Source organism: Alternaria rosae (assembly GCF_020736505.1).
Source record: "Alternaria rosae strain MPI-PUGE-AT-0040 chromosome Unknown BKA58scaffold_3, whole genome shotgun sequence".
NCBI classification, from domain to species: domain Eukaryota; kingdom Fungi; phylum Ascomycota; class Dothideomycetes; order Pleosporales; family Pleosporaceae; genus Alternaria; species Alternaria rosae.
This window is the reverse complement of record NW_025763572.1, coordinates 2,270,832-2,289,114: the sequence shown is the minus strand read 5'-3', so window position 1 is coordinate 2,289,114 and position 18,283 is coordinate 2,270,832. Positions and strand designations below refer to the sequence as shown.

The 18,283-nt window shown below is 52.2% G+C and overlaps 8 protein-coding genes across 8 annotated transcripts; 5 read left to right on the top strand and 3 right to left on the bottom strand.

The window, feature by feature from the left end:
* Positions 1–310: 310 nt before the first annotated feature.
* On the top strand, positions 311–2,272 carry BKA58DRAFT_131531 (mitochondrial carrier domain-containing protein). The gene is made up of 8 exons (XM_046164390.1): positions 311–731; positions 791–825; positions 873–946; positions 1,003–1,221; positions 1,270–1,455; positions 1,508–1,653; positions 1,707–1,818; positions 1,867–2,272. Exons 1-8 carry the CDS (start codon positions 555–557, stop codon positions 1,992–1,994), a joined length of 1,077 nt encoding a protein of 358 aa, XP_046027883.1. The 5' UTR covers positions 311–554; the 3' UTR covers positions 1,995–2,272.
* BKA58DRAFT_454988 (uncharacterized protein) lies at positions 2,059–3,215 on the bottom strand (the record flags this gene model as incomplete). The annotated part of the gene is made up of 2 exons (XM_046174527.1): positions 2,059–2,941; positions 2,997–3,215. The coding sequence occupies 2 exons, from the start codon at positions 3,213–3,215 to the stop codon at positions 2,366–2,368; spliced, it is 795 nt and encodes a 264-aa protein (XP_046027882.1). The 3' UTR covers positions 2,059–2,365.
* Positions 3,216–4,257: 1,042 nt separating this feature from the next.
* On the bottom strand, positions 4,258–4,755 carry BKA58DRAFT_410105 (60S acidic ribosomal protein P1; the record flags this gene model as incomplete). Its single annotated transcript, XM_046172196.1, has 4 exons — positions 4,258–4,304; positions 4,360–4,501; positions 4,554–4,631; positions 4,687–4,755. The coding sequence occupies 4 exons, from the start codon at positions 4,753–4,755 to the stop codon at positions 4,258–4,260; spliced, it is 336 nt and encodes a 111-aa protein (XP_046027881.1).
* Positions 4,756–5,077: 322 nt separating this feature from the next.
* BKA58DRAFT_454980 (uncharacterized protein) lies at positions 5,078–7,044 on the top strand (the record flags this gene model as incomplete). The annotated part of the gene is made up of 8 exons (XM_046174526.1): positions 5,078–5,294; positions 5,352–5,433; positions 5,488–5,512; positions 5,565–5,843; positions 5,893–6,128; positions 6,176–6,389; positions 6,443–6,628; positions 6,681–7,044. The coding sequence occupies 8 exons, from the start codon at positions 5,078–5,080 to the stop codon at positions 6,876–6,878; spliced, it is 1,437 nt and encodes a 478-aa protein (XP_046027880.1). The 3' UTR covers positions 6,879–7,044.
* On the bottom strand, positions 7,039–7,806 carry BKA58DRAFT_437862 (uncharacterized protein; the record flags this gene model as incomplete). Its single annotated transcript, XM_046173532.1, has 4 exons — positions 7,039–7,142; positions 7,192–7,370; positions 7,543–7,669; positions 7,728–7,806. The coding sequence occupies 4 exons, from the start codon at positions 7,804–7,806 to the stop codon at positions 7,039–7,041; spliced, it is 489 nt and encodes a 162-aa protein (XP_046027879.1).
* Positions 7,807–7,927: 121 nt separating this feature from the next.
* Positions 7,928–9,402, top strand: BKA58DRAFT_419333 (uncharacterized protein; the record flags this gene model as incomplete). The annotated part of the gene is made up of 3 exons (XM_046172705.1): positions 7,928–8,129; positions 8,285–8,900; positions 9,130–9,402. Exons 1-3 carry the CDS (start codon positions 8,056–8,058, stop codon positions 9,400–9,402), a joined length of 963 nt encoding a protein of 320 aa, XP_046027878.1. The 5' UTR covers positions 7,928–8,055.
* Positions 9,403–11,526: 2,124 nt separating this feature from the next.
* BKA58DRAFT_131166 (dDENN domain-containing protein) lies at positions 11,527–15,502 on the top strand. Its single transcript, XM_046164387.1, has 6 exons — positions 11,527–12,475; positions 12,591–14,329; positions 14,383–14,689; positions 14,739–14,996; positions 15,045–15,272; positions 15,321–15,502. The coding sequence occupies exons 1-6, from the start codon at positions 11,845–11,847 to the stop codon at positions 15,467–15,469; spliced, it is 3,312 nt and encodes a 1,103-aa protein (XP_046027877.1). The 5' UTR covers positions 11,527–11,844; the 3' UTR covers positions 15,470–15,502.
* A 961-nt stretch (positions 15,503–16,463) lies between these two features.
* Positions 16,464–17,074, top strand: BKA58DRAFT_437859 (uncharacterized protein; the record flags this gene model as incomplete). The annotated part of the gene is made up of 2 exons (XM_046173531.1): positions 16,464–16,698; positions 16,803–17,074. The coding sequence occupies 2 exons, from the start codon at positions 16,464–16,466 to the stop codon at positions 17,072–17,074; spliced, it is 507 nt and encodes a 168-aa protein (XP_046027876.1).
* Positions 17,075–18,283: the final 1,209 nt, after the last annotated feature.

Genomic DNA, 18,283 nt, shown 5'->3' with positions numbered 1-18,283 from the left:
AATGATGAATTGTGATTTGCCAAAGCTACAGACATGGATGAGTTAAGCTTCACATGTGAGCGAACCCCGCAATCAGCTACGGTAGCTTCCAAACGTGTGCCATGCCACGAGATTTGGTTGAGTGATGGCAGGCGCGATTTAACAGCAAAGTCATGTGTTGGTATCAAGTTGGGGATCGATTGCCGAGCGCTGGATGAGGGATATTATAGATAGGTACATCTGCAGGTCGTTGCGTCGATCGTTCGCCTGCGGCCAATGGCTTCATCCTTCCGTGGCCGTTAGACTGTTTCGGGGATGCGAGCTGCACAAAGCGTGAGGTTAACCCCACCATTCCATGACCGCCCTCCGCATCTGTACACTCTCGCCAACATCAGCCATTGTCGCCCGACCTTCCTCTCCACCACCAACCTCCGCACTCGACACCAATCGCGCACCCACGTTCCATCCATCCAGCTTGACGACGCCGCGGTCTTCATGGAGCTTGCCCGGCTGCTGGCCCGATCGCGATTGCCGTAGGAAGACTGCACCGTCTTCCACAGCTAGCGATAGCCAGTATGCCTAAGCAGGACGAGGGGAGGCCAAATGTACAACAGGACATTCCAAATAGACCCAGAGATCTGACCGAGGTTTCAAGAGCCGTCCTGCGCAGTGAGCAGGCCAAGCGATGGACTAAGAAGTACCGCACCGAGGTCGCTGCAAGCTCCAGCAGTCTGCTCTCTACATTTGCTGCTGTGCGTGCAACTCCCTCAGACATATAATTATTAGTTTTGCCAGTGCTGATAGCTTCCAGTATCCTCTCGACTCGGTCAAGACACGCCTGCAAGCGTACGCCAGCCCCTAGCATCACGCAGAACACGGCTAATATGGCATAGCTACAAGTTCAACTCCTTCGCCGACTGCGTTCGCCATACCTACAAAACTGAAGGCTTCCATGGCTTCTACCGTGGTATGCCTCACCGCTCACAACTGCATAGCCAGCACCCGCTAATGTACGCGTCATAGGTGTCTGGTCTCCTCTCGCAAGCATAACCCTCGTCCGAACCGTATCCTTCTCCATATATCAACGATCCAAGTACGCGCTTGATAATTGGATTTATCAGACGACCGGAAGCTCCCCGCTTGTTATTGCGAATACCCGGGATGCGTGGCCTACGTTTTCGACGATTGCATGCTTCGGGCTGGCAGGCGTCAATGCGGGTGCCGCTATCACGGTAATCGCATGTATGAAAGATTTACTGCCAGTTATTTGTCGCTAGCTAATTCAGTCAGGTCCCTTCGAATTGACGAAATTGAGCGCCCAAATCTCCGTATTGATGGCCGAGCGCAACGACGGCGGCGGCAAGAACGAAGCGGTCCGCAAGAGCTACCAGAATCTGGGAACCTGGAAGACGGCGCAAAATCTGGTCAAACATCGGGGCTGGACAGGACTATACTCAGGCTTCCATTTGCATCTACGTGAGTGAACTGCAGATCGCTGCGAAGACATGCATGCGCTAACAAGAGACAGTAAGAGATTCCATCGGCACCGGCATCTACTTTGTGACATACGAGAGTGTGAAACAGATTTTAGCCAACGCGCGCGGCACTTCACCTACACACCCACTGGCTGTAGTCGTGGCCGGTGGACTCTGTGGACTCGTTAGCTGGGCCTGCGTAAGCTTTCGCTTCCTATGGGATCTTGAATCAAGTACTAATAGGTATGGCAGATTTTCCCAATCGACACGGCAAAGAGTATCTACCAGCGAAATTGTCTCGTCGGGGGTAAAGACAAGGCCACGCGCCCAAAGATCCATTTCTTTAGTCGGCGGATGTATCGAGGTAAGCAAACCTTTCCGAACTTGCAAGGCTTCTACTGACTCGACCAAGGCCTCGGTGTCTCCATGTCTCGCTCCTGCATAGTCAACGCCATTTTCTTTACTGCATTCGAATTCACCAAGAAGCGCATCAACGGCATGTCTTACGACGAGGAGCTGCTTCGCGCCAACGACTTATAACTAATTCGACATTTCCACGTGTGAGATTTCACTTGTATCTGCATAGGGGCATGGAGTAGGTGCATATTTTGCGTGTATGCAAGTGGATATGTAGATTATCCTGGATCCGAGTATGCCAATACGAGCATAGTATTGAACATGTAACGCATATTGTGCGCCTGGCCTTGAAGCTATACTTAATCTCCCCTTGTGAACTTCTCAAAGGCTTATTTTCAGTCTCTATTTACCTCTGTCTGGTACTGCTTCTTCTCCTCTTCATCCGCGTGACCGTGATAATCACACCGATCAATGTCGTCCAACGGTAGCTCTTCCTCGTCGGAGCGACTATAACGGAACATGACGCGCACGAGGAAATCGTGTGGAAGAATGGCTCAAAGTTCGAGTTCGCCATTTCCAGCCGTGTCATATGAATCATCAAATCCCCGGCATTGCACCTCGACGAAGAAATCGAGGATCGCGTGAGCTTTGGGGAGATGAGCAAAGGCATGGATCAAAGCCCCGTAGTATGCACCCCTCTCGACAATGTGTTCGATCAAGCTATCCCGAACCGTTCTGTAGAACAGTGGAGACATAATTTGATCCTCAAGAATGAAAGCTTTTGTACGTACAAGTTGTGCGTTGCTTTTCATCCTTAATCGATGATCTTCATGCTTTCCGTTGCACCACTCTAGTTCGGTTTGGGGGAGTCTCTGAGTGTATACCCAGTCGACGAAGATGCTGACTGTCGTCTCGTCAAGTAAGTCATGCATACCTCCAAATGTTGTCCACTCACACGTGCTGCACTCAACGTCTTCCAATGTGACGACACCATCCTGCGCCTCTTTCCAAAGACCACTCAGCGCCTTCTTGAAGTATTCAGAGTTTTGTACGAGTAGCCAGCGATGAACGTGGTATCTAGTTTTGGTGTCACCTGCCTCAACAATGGCGAAGATAGGATCTTGAGCAGCCTTACTAAGACATGATTAGCCTGCAGACTCTTGACAGAGTTACTCTCCAACATACCTTGGACGCTTTGTTCTTGCGATCCTTCGCGTTGACATCGTAAGCCTGAAGCTCTGTTGAATCTCCAGGCCTACTTTCGTGTGGTTCTAGAAGAGTTTTCGGGGTCGTAGTTGCAATGGTAGGAGCAGCCGCGGAAGCTGGCTCACTGCACGTGGTGGTAGTTTGGTCTTGGTCTAGGCTTTGGAGCTTGCCTCTTTTTACTTCGAAACTCAGCGTCATCGCGATTCCAGGGAAGCGTATGCACATTGTTTCCATGCGACACCATTTAATGACAGTAGTCTACAGCCTTGTAACCTAGCGGATATGGCAGAAGCCGTCAACTGCTTCTATTAAACGAATAGCGATTTTCTCTCTTAATAATACATCGTAGTTGCTATCATTATAACGATAGGTCATGCGACAGATCTTAGTAGATATGTTCTGTTCAATCAGAATAATGCGCGTAACCGGCCTCTGCACCAACCATCTGTAGGAGTTCTCAAAGAGACTCTATAAATCAGTGTATTGTTCAAAAAGAGAAATGTGTATAGTCATGAGAAGCACAAGATGCATGCATGCTATGGAAGTCTTGGAACTTTGGCAGGACTGACCTCAAGACGGGTGGTCTCAAGCGAAAGATGGTGCCTGAGCAGAAAAGGATGGGGTTATCGGCAAAAGCTACGCCTATATGAATGTCTGATGAAGATCCACTTGACTATGGAAAGTACAACTTGGAGTTGAGGAACCGAAGGGTAAGGCATGAAGATGTGTAATACGCGCTATAATTGCGAACGACTTCACACGTATCAGGATTCATGTCTGTCACTCATTGTAGAGGTGGTCAAAGACACTGACGTTGGGCCATGACATGCTAAGAGGAGTAAGCGACGGTATGAAAGGGAGACTCTGGACTCAGGTTATCCGACTAAGAAACACTAGTGCATGATTAGGGATTCTGGTCATGTCAATGTATCACTTGTATCAACTTCCTTTCATGGCCACAGCCACTGAACATCACAATGGCTGGTATGGTGACCGAAGGCGCTGCTCTGAGACATCACAACGTGTACCCATTCTTTGCACTTTTCGAAGTATTCATTGACCTGCCGACCTAACATATCTCATGACGCCGTCTTTGTTCTTCCGGGAGGGCCCGTATGCAAGTCGTGTCACCGAATAGTCGTGACTGTCCCACCCCAGCAATGGGAATATGCCCGCTGATGAATCCGTTTTGCAACCCCGATAAAGGCAAATGTCGAAGAAAGGAAGGGAAACGAGACGCTTAGTCGAAGAGACCAAAGCCCATGTCGTCGTCTGACTCCTCCTTCTCTGTTGTGTGTTAGTCTCCGTTCTGTGCTCAGCGAGGGATGCTTGGTAGACGTACCCTCCTCCTTCTTCTCCTCGGCAGCTGGTGCGTCATCAGCAGCACCGCCAGCGGCAGGGGCAGCGCCTCCAGCAGCGGGGGCAGCACCGCCACCTGAACCGACGTTCAGGAGCAGGTCCTTGACATCCTTGCCCTCAAGAGCCTATTCACATATCAATTCCGTGTTCTGCTCCAGCGTGTCCGTATATGCGCACCTTGGCGAACAGAGTTGTCCAGATGGGCTCGACCTCCTCGATCTTTGCGGCCTTGATGAGAGATTGGAGCTTGTCGGCCTGTTCAAATTAGCCATTGTGTCCGCGATTGCGAATTGCACCTCGGGAGTCGTACAGTGATGTCGACACCGTCATCAGCGAGGATGAGAGCGGCGTAAGAGGTGGCGAGCTCGGAGGTAGACATTGCGACGGTTGTGATCGTGGTATTGTCGTGAGTCGAGATGTTGAGAGTGTCGGCGCTGGTGAATTCAATTGATGGTGTGGAAGGCGCTAGCCGTGGCTTTCGCTTAGCGACGTCTAGCTGCATCGGGCGTTAGCGCGTTAGGTGAGGTTGCCCCTCGGTGACGTCCGAGCACTTTCCCCGCTATCAAGCTGCATCTTGGCTTCCCGACCGGCTACTTCCAAGTTCGCATATTGCAGAGTTCCAGCTTCCACCACCGTTCAAATTAGCCTCAACCCCACCGAAAGACTCCCCAACCAGCGCCGATCACCGTCTGCAGCACTCAATGACCGACTCCCCACTCCCACGGATCCCGCTGGATCCGAAAGAGCAGCCCATCCTCGACAAGCTGCAGTCCATACGGACAGAGCTGGAACTACTGAAGCGTGATCGGTCCACCTATGTCAAGAGCCAAGATGTTTTGAAGCTCTACGACCAAGTCATTGAGCAGGTCATAATTCTCAACGAGATACGGGAAACCAAGCGCCTGGAGCAGAACAAAGGTATGTCACGTTGCCACCTGCCTGATGTGGGTTGTTGATGCTGACATGGTCGCATAGTCGATTACATGCTCGATGATTGCTTTCAGCTCATATCACTTGCGTATCTGACTGTCGGAAAGAACCACGAACCACCAGCAGTGTTAGTATTTGGCGATGTCATGTGCTGTATACGAAGTTACTGACTGTATTTCAGCTACTCATACATATCGACAATTAAGGTATTTATACATGTCAGAGTCCATGTGCACGTCAATGTCTGATCTTCCACAGCGCCTCTTAGACCATCTCAAAGAAGCTACCTTCTACTCACAAAAGGACCTGGAAGCCCTGGACAAGAACCTGCAAGACTGCCGGCGTTATGTTGATAGGGGGCAGGAAGGTTATAGCCCTCACCTGCTTACTCTACTCGATGCTCGTATCAAAGTTTGCGAAGAGACACTAGCAGAACTGAAGCTGAACCTATCCGGACTGACACCCGAACTGACACCGAAGTGGGAGAAGCTGGTGTCGATACTGAGATCCCTTTGCGGCTGCAATGCAAGATCAAAGGTTAGCAACCTCCGAATAGGCCGTTACTGTGTACTGACTGGAACTGTAGTTCCCACACGAAGAGGTTGAGGAGTACTCAGAGGACCTCAACAAACTCGACGAAGAGCTGAAGGAATACGGCATTCGTGCGTATGAGACGGAGGGAACTACTGAGGAGAAGCTGGCCGAGATGGTCGACAAGATGCAACTAGCCACCGAACACCCTGAGGCCGCACCAGACGCCAAGACTCTCATCGGCACGCTGCTACGCCGTAATTTGCTCTGGGTCACGTTGATCAAGCAAAAGTTGGTGCATTCCGCTAATCTTACGATCCGGGCTAACACATGAGCAGGCAAGGACGCATAGCGCCCGCTTTCAAAGACACCTACGACAAACTTCTTGCTATCCGGAACAAACTCGAGAAGCTCACCTTGACACAGGCATGGTCCCTTCGCGAGACTGATCTCTGGGACTTCCAGCGCCAGCTTGACCGCATAGACGAGGCACGCGTTGACGGTAATTTCGTTGACGCACTTGGACGGCCATCTGAGATCTACGAGCAGAGGGTATGTTCTCACAGAAATGGTTGTCTGTACGCTCATGGGCTGACGTGATATAGACACTACTGTACCTTCTCAGGAAAAGCTACGCTCTCATCTACCAGCTGCTCTTAACTTCGGAGCCCGTGTCAGAGGCACTACTGCCGATATACAACCAGCTGACCACACTTCGAAAATGCTTACTCGAGGTCAAGAAGCTGGGAGGTGTATCCTCACCAAGAGAGCTGTACCCATACAGTATGAAGGTTAGTGTACCACACCATGAATATATCGATACGTCTACTGACTCATATATAGCTGAACTCAATTGACAACATGCGGGTAGATGGCAAGTTCATGGTGGGCGAAGAGATACCTGATGGTCAAGGGCGCGTAACACAACTTTTGGAGGAATGTTTCGAGCTCGCCTACGACCTGAGGAACGACGCCGAAGACAACAACAGCTCCGCTGATGTTACGCCATCGACTGAAAAGCCCGAACCCCTTAGCACCTGATGTATCCTCTCTCTTTCGTTGGCGCTGTACATCTCGGCGTAAGACGATCGCTCCCAAACTGGCCACCCACATCTCTTCTGACCTGTCTTATTCCGGCGATTCTCTTACTCGTGGTAAACACGTGTAGAACCCTTGTGCTTTCTGTACTTCTAACTATTACTTAATATGGGTCAATCATTCGAAGCTGCTCAATTTCGTCTTCTGGGGGCGTTGGTGGCGGAACATCTGCATCTTTGAAGGTTAGGTGGCTTCCGTACGATATGCCTGCAATTATTAGCGTCTTCGGCTGTCGGCTGTCGGCTTGTCTTCTTACAGAGTTCTTCGCCCGTGGCAATGTCTCTCAAAGCTCGATATGTAATGAGTTGACGTCGCGTATCTCGCATCCATCCTACGTTTTGTTCTTGGGTCGAGTGATTGAACATGCTTCCTAATCCGAATATGATGGCTTGTGTGACCTTGCTGTTACCGTCCGTATCTACGACTGGCCAATTGCTAGGATGAGTTAGATTTTGAGTACTTCCAACCACCTTGAACAGATATTCCGACCAAATGTAAGGCCATCAACCTGTTACAACTGCCGATGCCCGCACATGCGTACGCATGCGATACGTCCAGAAGAGGTGGTAGCGCGATAATACAGCAGCTCAAAACAAAAATCACGTACTAAGTGTAATGATAAAGCGAGGTGTGCTCTATGTGCTTCTTGTTCTCTTCTGTTCCTAGGATCAATACAGGACATATGTCTATCGTGGTCCCTGCTGGTATGTCTTTGGTAGCAAAAATACCACGCCCTACTTGCTTTGTTAGTCATCCGCTACAATTGATATGCAACCATCTCGAGAAACGTACCTTTTGGCGTATCAACCTTCAGCATAATATCTGGACATCGTTGAAGTGGGATGTCGTCCGGCGCTGTTTGGATACCCATGGTATCTAGCAAGACGATCGGCGCTTCGGAAAGCAGCGAGAAGAGTTACAAGGATTCAATAAGAACACCGGTCAGCAATCCATTCCTTTCAAACCCACGACATCACTTTTGGTAATCGCATCACAAAAATCTATCACCGCGCTAAGTCCGCGGTCCGAAGGCTTGGACCCTGAGGGTTGCGCCCCACTCAAGCTTCGATCATGGCTGGCCGCTTTCGTCACAGGTTCTCGCAACACGACTGCCAGCACGATGGCCCAGCAACGAGGGCAAGCCATGGGCGACTCCCTCAAGACGGCACACTCCGTCAGCCTAAAGGTTCTGCGGTACGTTGGCAAGTCCTTTATGCTGCTCCCGCACAGCGTCCTGCCCGAAGCCGATCGTCGCATCATCTCATGACAGTCCACCCGACTTGTCTTTGTTTGCATATACCATGATATGCCGCTCAGCTGGGGACCCTTCATATTGACGTCGTGTCCAGATTGTCTCGTCCATCTCTCGCGGTGCAGCACCCTCTCCCAGCCTCCAAAGACCTAGGCATATCGCCCAAGGCGTCGCTCGCGTACCCCACACCCAACGACACAAAAGACCAATTTGTCCTCAGTCCCGTGTTAAATCTCCCTGAGGCGTTTGGTAGTGCCTACGTTGGCGAGACCTTCTCCTGCACTCTATGCGCGAACAACGAGCTCGATCCATCCGACAACACAAAGGCGATTAGTGGTGTGAGGATACAGGGCGATATGCAAACACCTTCAAATCCTACAGGCTCACCCCTAGATCTGTCTGGTCCGCAAGAAGAAGCAGAGAACGTGTCCCCAGGACCAGCAGAATCATTACAACGCATCCTACGATTTGAGCTCAAGGAAGAGGGCAACCATGTCTTGGCTGTGACTGTCACTTATACAGAGACCGCACTAGGAGAAGGGAGGGCAGCGAGCGGCAGAGTCCGAACATTTCGCAAGCTTTATCAGTTCGTGGCACAGCAGTTATTGAGTGTGCGCACCAAGGCTGGAGAGATTGGCCAGAAGAGTGGATCTTCCCGGTACCTACTGGAGGCACAACTAGAGAACATGGGCGAAGCCGCAGTCTGTTTAGAGGTACGTCGACGCGTTCAATGTCTCACGATTCATGTGTTGGTACTATCATTTACTCCAAACAACGAGTCAGAACGTTTCCTTTACGTTGAGGATTTCGGCTCCATCGCTAGCTCGATCGCAGAGTCCGATCCGGCAGTCTTGTAGATCCGGCGCTATTTCGCTGCTTCAGATAGCTTACCACCACAGCCCTGCCCCTAGTAGGCATTGAACCACGACTGACTCCGAACAGGCAGTCAATGTAAACCCGAAACCACCCCTCAGATCTACGTCGCTTAATTGGGATATGCAAGCCTCAGGTATCAATGCGCCGATATTGAGTCCACGGGATGTGGTGCAGGTCGCCTTTCTCCTCGAACACCGGCCTAGCGACAAGGACGAAGAGATGGCTGGTTCCATAACGGAAGACAACAAGAGAGTGCTGGGTCAGCTTGCTATCCAATGGCGGAGCGCATTGGGCGACAGGGGCTCTCTCAGCACCGGATGGCTTACGGCTCGACGCTGAGCGTGTCTTGTCCAATAGACTTTGCGCCGCGCTCTAACGTCGGTACGGTTTGTATATCTCCGACCGAAAGTTCTGACGCCCGTACCTGCAGTTCCAAGCGCTTGGTCTCGCATTGTCGATCTACCACGGTAGGTTTGTGTTGATTGAAGTCATTCGGAACCTGCACCGTGCGCTGTGTCAACATGAATCGAGTAGCTCGGACTTCGTCGCCGAAGATTGAAAAGCAAACTCTTGACTATATTTATTCGCGTATGACTGTACCTCTGTCTACCACCGGCTATATCGAGGTCCATGTATAGATGCGTGGGGTTGCGGAAATTTCGATGGAAATTTGTAATGCCGAACATGCTCAGAACGCTGTCACACAGTCCATGGGTAAGTCCAACACAGACAGCCGGAATGCGGAGGAGGATCTCTTGGACGATCGACACGTGGAGCGAACGCAAAAGCAAGGTCGGCATGGACGGTTAAGGCATTGGATGCAGCTGAAGCCACGCGAATAATTCTCCTCAAAAAGCATGTCTACTCTTACGGCATTGACCACTAGTGCACCCAGCAGACCGAACAACAGAGCAGTCAGCTCTGAGGGAGTCCGGAGAAATCAGTGGAAACAATGGCAAAGTTGATGAAGCGCGGCAGAAGGAGCAAGGAGCCCCATGATTCCGGCATAATGGCGCGGATGAATAGGCGACAGACACGGGAACATGTCATGACGGTCTGACGAACTGCTCGAGGGTTGGACGATCGTGGGGGAGTCATTTCATCTCGGTCAAATATGAGAGCGTGAGATGTTTGATCGTCGGGCCCCCAGGAATGCAAGATACGCAGACGCCGAGTGATGGAAAGTAGTGCTCGTATGTATTGAGCAGCACAGACGAAGTATTTTGAGGTAGCTGCAGCTGTCAGATTACATGGGAGAGCACAAACAGTAACCGTTTGAGGGCCTTGTGTGTCGAAATCGGCTGCCGACCGCGGATCGACATGGCTCTATGCTACATGCGTCTCTGGGCGGGCGTATGCAGCTCCAACACCGAAGACAAGACAGATACGGTGACATGCCCTGGTGGAACCGATGTGCACCGTTTTGTACTGTTAGGCAAGCAGAGTTGAAACGACAACAGTTTAGATTGTGGTCAGAGCATACGACGGTGGGCTGGCTAGAGCGTACCGCAGGTACATGTATGCATGCATGTATGTGCACGGCGAGGTGAGGCGAGGCAAGGCGGCTGTAAGAGTTTGGGTGTGCAGTAAGAGGTACAGTATGCTGTGGCATTGGCTTGACATAAGACAGGTTCCGTGCATAGATAATGCTGGACGGGTTGGAGTGTGGGCGGCAGTTTGCAGGTCAGCGTGGGGCGGTCTATTTTCTTTGTCTCGGGAGATTGAAGATGTGCAAGCACTGAGCAGAGTATGGGGTCGCGTACGGTACACGACAGTAGGCCCCTATTCGTACCGCGAAGTTAATACCGTGTATGCGTGCTGTACGCTGAAGGTGAAACACATGCAAATTGCACACACACCACCATGGCTGTGGGCGCAATAACCGTCGTGTTGGTGAGTAGGCCTTGGACGACCCCTGAACGCGCAATGCAGCGCAGCCAATCCTTCTTCAGCCCTCTGCCAATCCGCGCCGGCCCAAAGCAGGCTGGCCTCAGGCCGTGCCTTCCCAAACCAAGCGGTGCCCCCTGGTCGTGCTTTCCGAGGACAGGGTCTAGCAGCGCGACATGGGACGACGGCACAGCGACGGGCGGAGACGCCTGTGCGTGTCGGTGGAGCGACACGGCCACGCTGGGCGATGGAGGGCGTACCGTGGAACTGTGTGTCTACGCCAAACTCTGCGGGCAGATGAAGGTGCTGCGTGCGGGTGCCTTGCATGGACAGGCTCGCGTCGACTCGCGGCCGGCCTCGCTGACAGGCTGCGCTGCGCGAGAGTGCAGCAGTCCGGTCCAGGCCGAGGGGCAGTCGAATGCTCGACGCGGGAGCGGTTAAGCGCTAGACTGTCTTCCGCCAGCGATAAGAGTGTTTGTGGGTTAGCTGCTCGAATAGGCCGGAGTCTGTCCCTATGAACTGGCCTGTGACCGAGCGCAGAGCACTGAACCCTTCTCCGCCAACCCTCTCCCCATTCACTCTTTTCGCCCGCAAACCACCGACAGCAGCTGCAGCTCCCACTTGCGTCGCGACACCACAGAGCAACCTCTCTATCTACTCGCTGCGTCTGCCCACCCGCCCCGCCCGTCGCCTGTGCAACCGCGCCCTCTGTCACCGTCGCACTCGCTCTGCCTTTCCCGTGCATCAGCCTCACCACCACCCGTTGCTGCGGACCGACAATCTCCAATGACCTAGAGTACAAGGCGACTCGACGTCCCACACGCCGTGACCGCGCAACCCCACGACGCTCTTTAATCGCCCATCTTTTTGGATATCCTATGCCCACCATCTAACATGGCGCCCGCTCCCTCGTCCACCGCCGAGCAGTCGTCCACCCCGCTCGCCGACTATTTCTTCATCTCCGGCATCGAGTCGTCGCAGGTCTACGACGAGCGCACCCAGAGCAATGGCATAGTCACCTCTCCGCTCGCCCAGCCCCCGGTCGATGAGACCATTGAAGAGGACCGCGCCCTCGAGACCGATTCGATCCGCCCAACGTCCCAGGATGGCCTCTCCAATGGCGACTCCACGCGCCGGAGGTCTGCGAATCGGTTCAGCGAGAATCGCCAGTCCAATTGCACCATCATTGGCCCAGATCCCAAGCAGACTGCGAGCAATCGGAGCAGCGCCACCATCAAGGGCGTACAGCTTGGCGGCTCCGGCCTCAGCGACCAGGACTTTGACATTGCACTGCGCAAGTTCGCTTCGGAGCGTGATACCTTTCTCGAGGAAATACAGTTTACTGCTGGTGTTGCGCAACAGGCCCGCTCCACCCCCACGAGGCCGCGTCCCAGGCCACAGCGCGTGTCACAAGCTAACAATGACGATGGCGTCGGCAATCTCAGGTCCGGCGTTGGCAGCATTCGACGGCGCATCTCCACCATGCAGAGCAGTCTGAAGCGCCAGTCGTCAACAGCAAGACAATGTAAGTTGTCTTCCACACCATGTCCGACCAGGATCTGTACAGGGCTGAGCCCTGGCCTCTGGCTTGGACATGGATTATTTGCTTTTTTGATCGACCTGTACTGACGTGCATGCAGCCTCAATCCGAACGTCGAAGCGCATGTCCGGGTACAATTCTGTCATACCGGCACCGCAGCCCTTCAATCCCGAGCCGGACATGCATCCTCTGCTACGCCGCTACGAGCCTGTTCTCCTGGATCGTTACCCGCCACGGAACATGGTTGAGGAACTCAAGAGGCGCAATCCCTTTCCCGACTATGTCCCCATGTTTGCATTTCCTAACGATGTTAGCGTCGTCTCATCTGACGAGCGCCCAAAGAGCCAATGGCATGGTTTCGCCATGACCAATGGAGATGGCTCCAAACTTTACGGCATCACCATCATCGTCTGGTTACCATTGAACGCTACAGCTGCAGAGGGCCTCGAGCGTCAGTGTGAGGAATGGCGAAACTTGCACATGAATCCAGAGGAGCGTGAGCTGGCAAGCAGTCTGGGAGAGCGTCTGGCATTAGAGCGCGCAAAACTGTCGCAACTGCTGACTAAGCTTCCGTCTGTGGCCCCCGACTCGGAAGAGCGGGACGACTTGGACGACCAGATCGGAGCCGTTGAAGAGAAGATTCAACTCATGACCGACTTACTTCGTCCCGTAAGGCACGGCGCCGCTTCCAAAATCGAGGGATTGACTGACGGAGAAACTGGACTCTGGATCCCTCGTGCTTATGGTGTCATGGGCCGAGATGCAAGTTTGACGCCTTTCTGGAAAGAGTGGCTAAAGGCCGTTGTTGTTCCCATGACTACTGGCGCAATTTTGCGAGTTCCCGCCAGCTCACCGCGAGTAGGCATGTGGCAGCCGCTCGAGCGGTACGTGGTCAACCTGTGTGCAGAGGCTCTTAGTCCGATTACCTCCATTACGCAGGTTGAACTGGCAGTCCGTGAGCTTCGCATGTACGCCCGCAAAGAGGCAGTCAATGAGCTGCCTGGATCCCGGAACATCGACATCTATGCCCTCTTCCGATGCATGTCCATTCCCAACATCATTACGCTATTTGAGTACGTGCTCTCGGAAGCCAGGATCATCCTCCTCTCCTCACATACGGCCATGCTGCATTTGGCCAGTATGGCGATAACAAACCTGCTGTATCCCTTCCAGTGGGCTGGTGTCTTCATTCCAGTCTTGCCCGCTCGTCTGGTGCAGACGATAGAAGCGCCATGCCCGTACATTGTGGGAATCGAGCGTCGTTACGAGCCCGCCGATTACCCCGACGACGACTATGTACTCGTCGACCTGGATGCTGATTCAATAGTCTCTAACGGTCCACCACCACCACCACTACCACGCCAACAGCGACGCAAACTCATGTCTCTCCTTCAACAGTCTGCACCGCATCATATGCGCTACGGTGTGCCTACAGGTCCCCCTGCTTATGCGGTAGAAGCCTTCCCATACGACACCTTCGCCTCCGAGAATCCAGGAGTTTTCTCGTACAGAGCGCATCCTTCGACTGTCCAGAATTACGTCGGGCTGAACTCGACGTCTTTTGGGACAATGGTCGGAGCGCCAAGCTCCAGACCTCTAATCTACAACGCCTTCTTACAATCAAGTGCGTCGAGCCGCGGGAACGACCGTCCTTCCACAGCGACTACCATAAAGACATATCAATCTCCACCTTCGCCCAAGCTTTCTCCCGTATCGACAGTCTTCCCACCGATGCCTAGTACTCCTATCTCGCGTAGCGATTCTGGCTACGCTCTCCAGGCCAATCTTCGTGAGAAACGATCCGCTCATTTTGAAACCTCAAGCCGGCGGAGTTCATCGGTAAGTTTGCTCTACTCTGTACACTGTGATAGCTCATTGACTAATGTGACTAGTTTGGTTTCGAACGTGTCCCTCAAATCCGGCGCCCCTCTCAGCCGTTCCTTGGCCATGCACCGAGCGCATCGACATCATCCCTGAGCCATGAATACAAGGCGGGGTCCTCGTATGCGCCATCAGTGTATGCTCAGTCTACTTTGGCTGCATCCACTATCATGCCCGGTATGGCTACGCACCAAGTGCGCAACACTGCAACAACACAATGGCAAGAAGGTCATTGCTTGCAGTGGAGACCGCACGAGGACAAAGCCATGTGTTCAATATGCGAAGAAAAGTCGGACGACGGGTTGTATCGTTGCACCGGTGAGTTTCAGATCCGCTTAGTGCAACTTACTTTTCTAACAATGTGTAGGATGTAGCACATACGCCCATGGTAGGTGCGTTGACACGATCTGCATTGTCTGCCCCACGGCATTTCGACCTGACCAAGTGCGCGCGTCGTTTGTACGATGCTTCGCTAGCTTGTTCTATACGTACAGACGCTATCTTGTACCGGCTAGTGGCGAGCGCAAGAAGTCTGGCATGACCTACCAATTCAAAATGGATGAGTTTGTCAAGAGCCTGCCAGCCGAAAACGTGCAGTATATCGAAACGCTGCAGCAGACACAAGGTCAGCATTGCTACTACAGCCTTTGAACCACATACTAACATACCGTAGCTTTCAACGAATTCATCCATGAGCGCGAGAGCAAGTCTGCAGATGATCCTACCATCAAACTCTTTGATGAAGTCATCCTGGCGAAGCGAAACCGCGGAAAATCATCATTCTTTTACAAGTCGAAGGTCGACTTCTTGTCTGACACAACGGACCATCTTTGGCGCACTGCGTCTGCGACTCCACCGAACTCTCGCTTCCCGGGCGACTATCGTGCTGTGATCAGCCGAAGTATGTCATCCACACTCCCTCAGCCAGACACTGCTAACATATTCGCAGTCCCCGCGAAGCTCGATCCCACACTCATGAAAGAACCGCGTGTCATTCAAGGCGTACCACGCGTCCCTCAAGGGAAAGCCCGCCGCAAGCCCATTCCATCTATGCTCGGGCCTAACGGCAACAGCCCGCCACAAATCCATACCTCATGATCTCTACACCAAAACCTTACGCTCTCTATAACGACGAACCCGACCTCCATGCCTCTCCCTCTTCGTCACACCCTCTCACCTTTCCGTCTCATCACTGTACTACATGTAACATACCTAGCGACGGAGTTTTCGGCGCACCATGGCATTGCGAGTGGACCTCGATAGTCCGCTGGCCGGTGCTTGTTTCTCAGATTGGATATCTGATGGAAGGATAGAATGTCATCTCCGAAACCATCTTGCATTACATGGGGTGGTTTGGAAATGCTTTTTGCGCGGATCGATTTGGATTCCGACTCAGTGCGTATTCTCCCTCGGCTGTATACTGGGCGGCGCAAAAGAAGCATTTGGTCTTTATGCGAGTATACCTTTGTAATGCGTTTTCTGCCCTCTCGCCCCAGATTGGCATATTCTATTGGTTTTTGCCTACCACATGCAAGATGTTTTGGCAGCAAATGGCTTGGTAGCGGCGAGCTTCTTTCGTATATTATTGCATTAAGCATAACATGAGCAGTGGAAGAAAGAATCTAAGTAATGGACTACAATTTACTACAGCATGGAATGCTGAACAAAAGTCATCCCTTAGAGAGTCTCTAGCCTTCGAAACCGTGTTATCGCCCACGCGATTTGAAACAACGCGTACCACGTTTCTAGCACTGCCACAAGATGCAGGAACCCGTCCAATCACGCACGTGTTTCTATTCTTGCTGTTCCTGACTAGGGACTTAGCGCACCCCCTCCAGGGCAAGCGTCGCTAAGCTTGGCAAGCGTCCGCATGTGCCGAGCCCCTTGCCTTGGGGATCAGGTCGAGACTCATAGAGCTGCTCTGCTCTTCTTTCTCTCTTCATCAACAGTCTTCGTTGTACATTCACTCTTTTGGGATCGGTCTCTTACAGTCACTCTTTAGACTCCACTATCGTTAATACAAAGTCGCCGTTTCTACCACGTCTCAATCTCACCTTTTCGACCAACCAACACTCCCACTTCAACCGCAACTATGCTCGGACGTACCGTTTTCGCCGCGACCTTCTTCGCGCTCGCTCAGTTCGCCATGGCCAGCCCCCCTGGCTGCCTTCTTGGCGCTGTCAACCAGTACGAGGACCCGTCCGACATCAAGGCTGTCTGCAAGTCCAAGGACCTGAGCGGAAAGGTGGCGGAGCTCTGCGGCAACGACGCCGAGGCTGCCATGGAGGCGATTTCGGACATTTGCAACGACGTGGATGTTGATGTTTGTAAGTACACCTTTTTGAAGTAGATGCGCTGTGACGCCGAATGAGAAGATCGAGCACAACAAACATTACTTTGCATGACCGAATACTGACGGGACATGTAATAGCAACTGCCATCTCCGCCTCTGGCTCAAAGACCGCTACCGGTTCATCCCATAAGCCCACCGGCACCTCTGGCTCTACCCTCGTCTCTATGTACCCTACCGGCTCGAGCGGACAAGGAAGCAGCAACGGCACTGTCCCCGCTGCCACTGGCGGACCCAAGCCCTCTGGCAGCGCGACTGGCTCTGGCGGTCTTCCCGAGGCCACCGGTGCCGCTGGCAAGGTCGAGTTCGGTCTTGCCGCTGTCGTTGCCGGTTTGATGGTCGCTGCTTTGTAGATAGCAGGATGAAACATGGTGCGAGGGAGATGGTCTGCAAATATGGAATAGATGAGGAGTATTGGGCTGTTGTTGAAAACAAAATAGAGGCGTAATTGCATAAACGGGAAGAATCTTGCACATTGTGCTACTCAAAGTCATCTTCCTTGTGCGTTACTTCTGCTTGGTGCATATGCGACACGCGAGGCTTCAAATTTCACCAAGGTTTCGATAAGAAAAGATGAAAGTAAGTTCGACTTACATTAAGCTAACCCAGCAAGCTACAACAATGCCCAACACAGGCGACTCCCTATCCGCAAGTTCACTTGAACTCAGTCGCGATTCTAGACCACAGCGAACAATGCCCGATATCCGGGGGGCGCGGTTGTTCGGCCATCACAAACAATTTCCACCACTTTCTCCAACAATAGATATTACCTAACCGCACAGTCACATGCTGGGACTTAGATACTGACAGAGCATAGGCGCGCATTGCTGCCGAGTTTATGCTTTCAGCCATTTCACGAAAGTGGTCCATTCTGTGGACACTAGACAGAAAGTAAATGTGTGGGAACCGCGGGCTACGTGCCCCTCCTCAACCCCACCTTCCTTGGAGTCATACCTTGCGCCATGGAACCTCATTTCAAGCAGGGTAATAGAGACTCCAGGCATCCATACCCACTCTACACGGATAAGTTTTACTGTGAACATACTGTGTCTGTTTTTCGGCTTAGTCATACAACAGATACAGCAAGTATCCCTCCGGCAGAATGGCCGAGCGGTCTAAGGCGCTAGCTTCAGGTGCTAGTAGAGCAATCTGCGTGGGTTCGAGTACGTTCCCCAACAATTGAGACGTTGCGACAGTCACTAACAGCAGTATAGATCCCACTTCTGTCAACATCCTCTCTTTTTGCTCTTTCGAACAACACGGGATTTTACAAGCCGATGAGGAGCGGATGCTTTTTTTTTAAAAGCTCGTAATATGCGAGCTGTAAGACTGCGCTATGATCAAGTAGACTACAGAATGATGAATAATGTTGTGTTTCTGCGTGCGCTTTAAGGTGCTGATTAGCCCTTCCGCATGTGCTACATTGACTTGACTCAACAGCGACTACTTCAATCAGCATATTTGTAGAAGTGTGCAGTCAATTTCTTGAATTACATGTTAGAAATATGCTAAATACACAGCAAATAACGAATTCATACTTAAAAGGCTACGTGTACAGATCA

Bases quoted from the DNA above. Each gene is read 5' to 3' on its own strand.
- BKA58DRAFT_131531 (XM_046164390.1), top strand. From the start codon at position 555: ATGCCTAAGCAGGACGAGGGGAGGCCAAATGTACAACAGGACATTCCA. The intron at 732-790 runs GTGCGTGCAACT...GATAGCTTCCAG, and splicing joins TGCTCTCTACATTTGCTGCT to TATCCTCTCGACTCGGTCAA. The intron at 826-872 runs GTACGCCAGCCC...AATATGGCATAG, and splicing joins GTCAAGACACGCCTGCAAGC to CTACAAGTTCAACTCCTTCG.
- BKA58DRAFT_131166 (XM_046164387.1), top strand. From the start codon at position 11,845: ATGGCGCCCGCTCCCTCGTCCACCGCCGAGCAGTCGTCCACCCCGCTC. The intron at 12,476-12,590 runs GTAAGTTGTCTT...ACGTGCATGCAG, and splicing joins GTCGTCAACAGCAAGACAAT to CCTCAATCCGAACGTCGAAG. The intron at 14,997-15,044 runs GTCAGCATTGCT...AACATACCGTAG, and splicing joins AACGCTGCAGCAGACACAAG to CTTTCAACGAATTCATCCAT.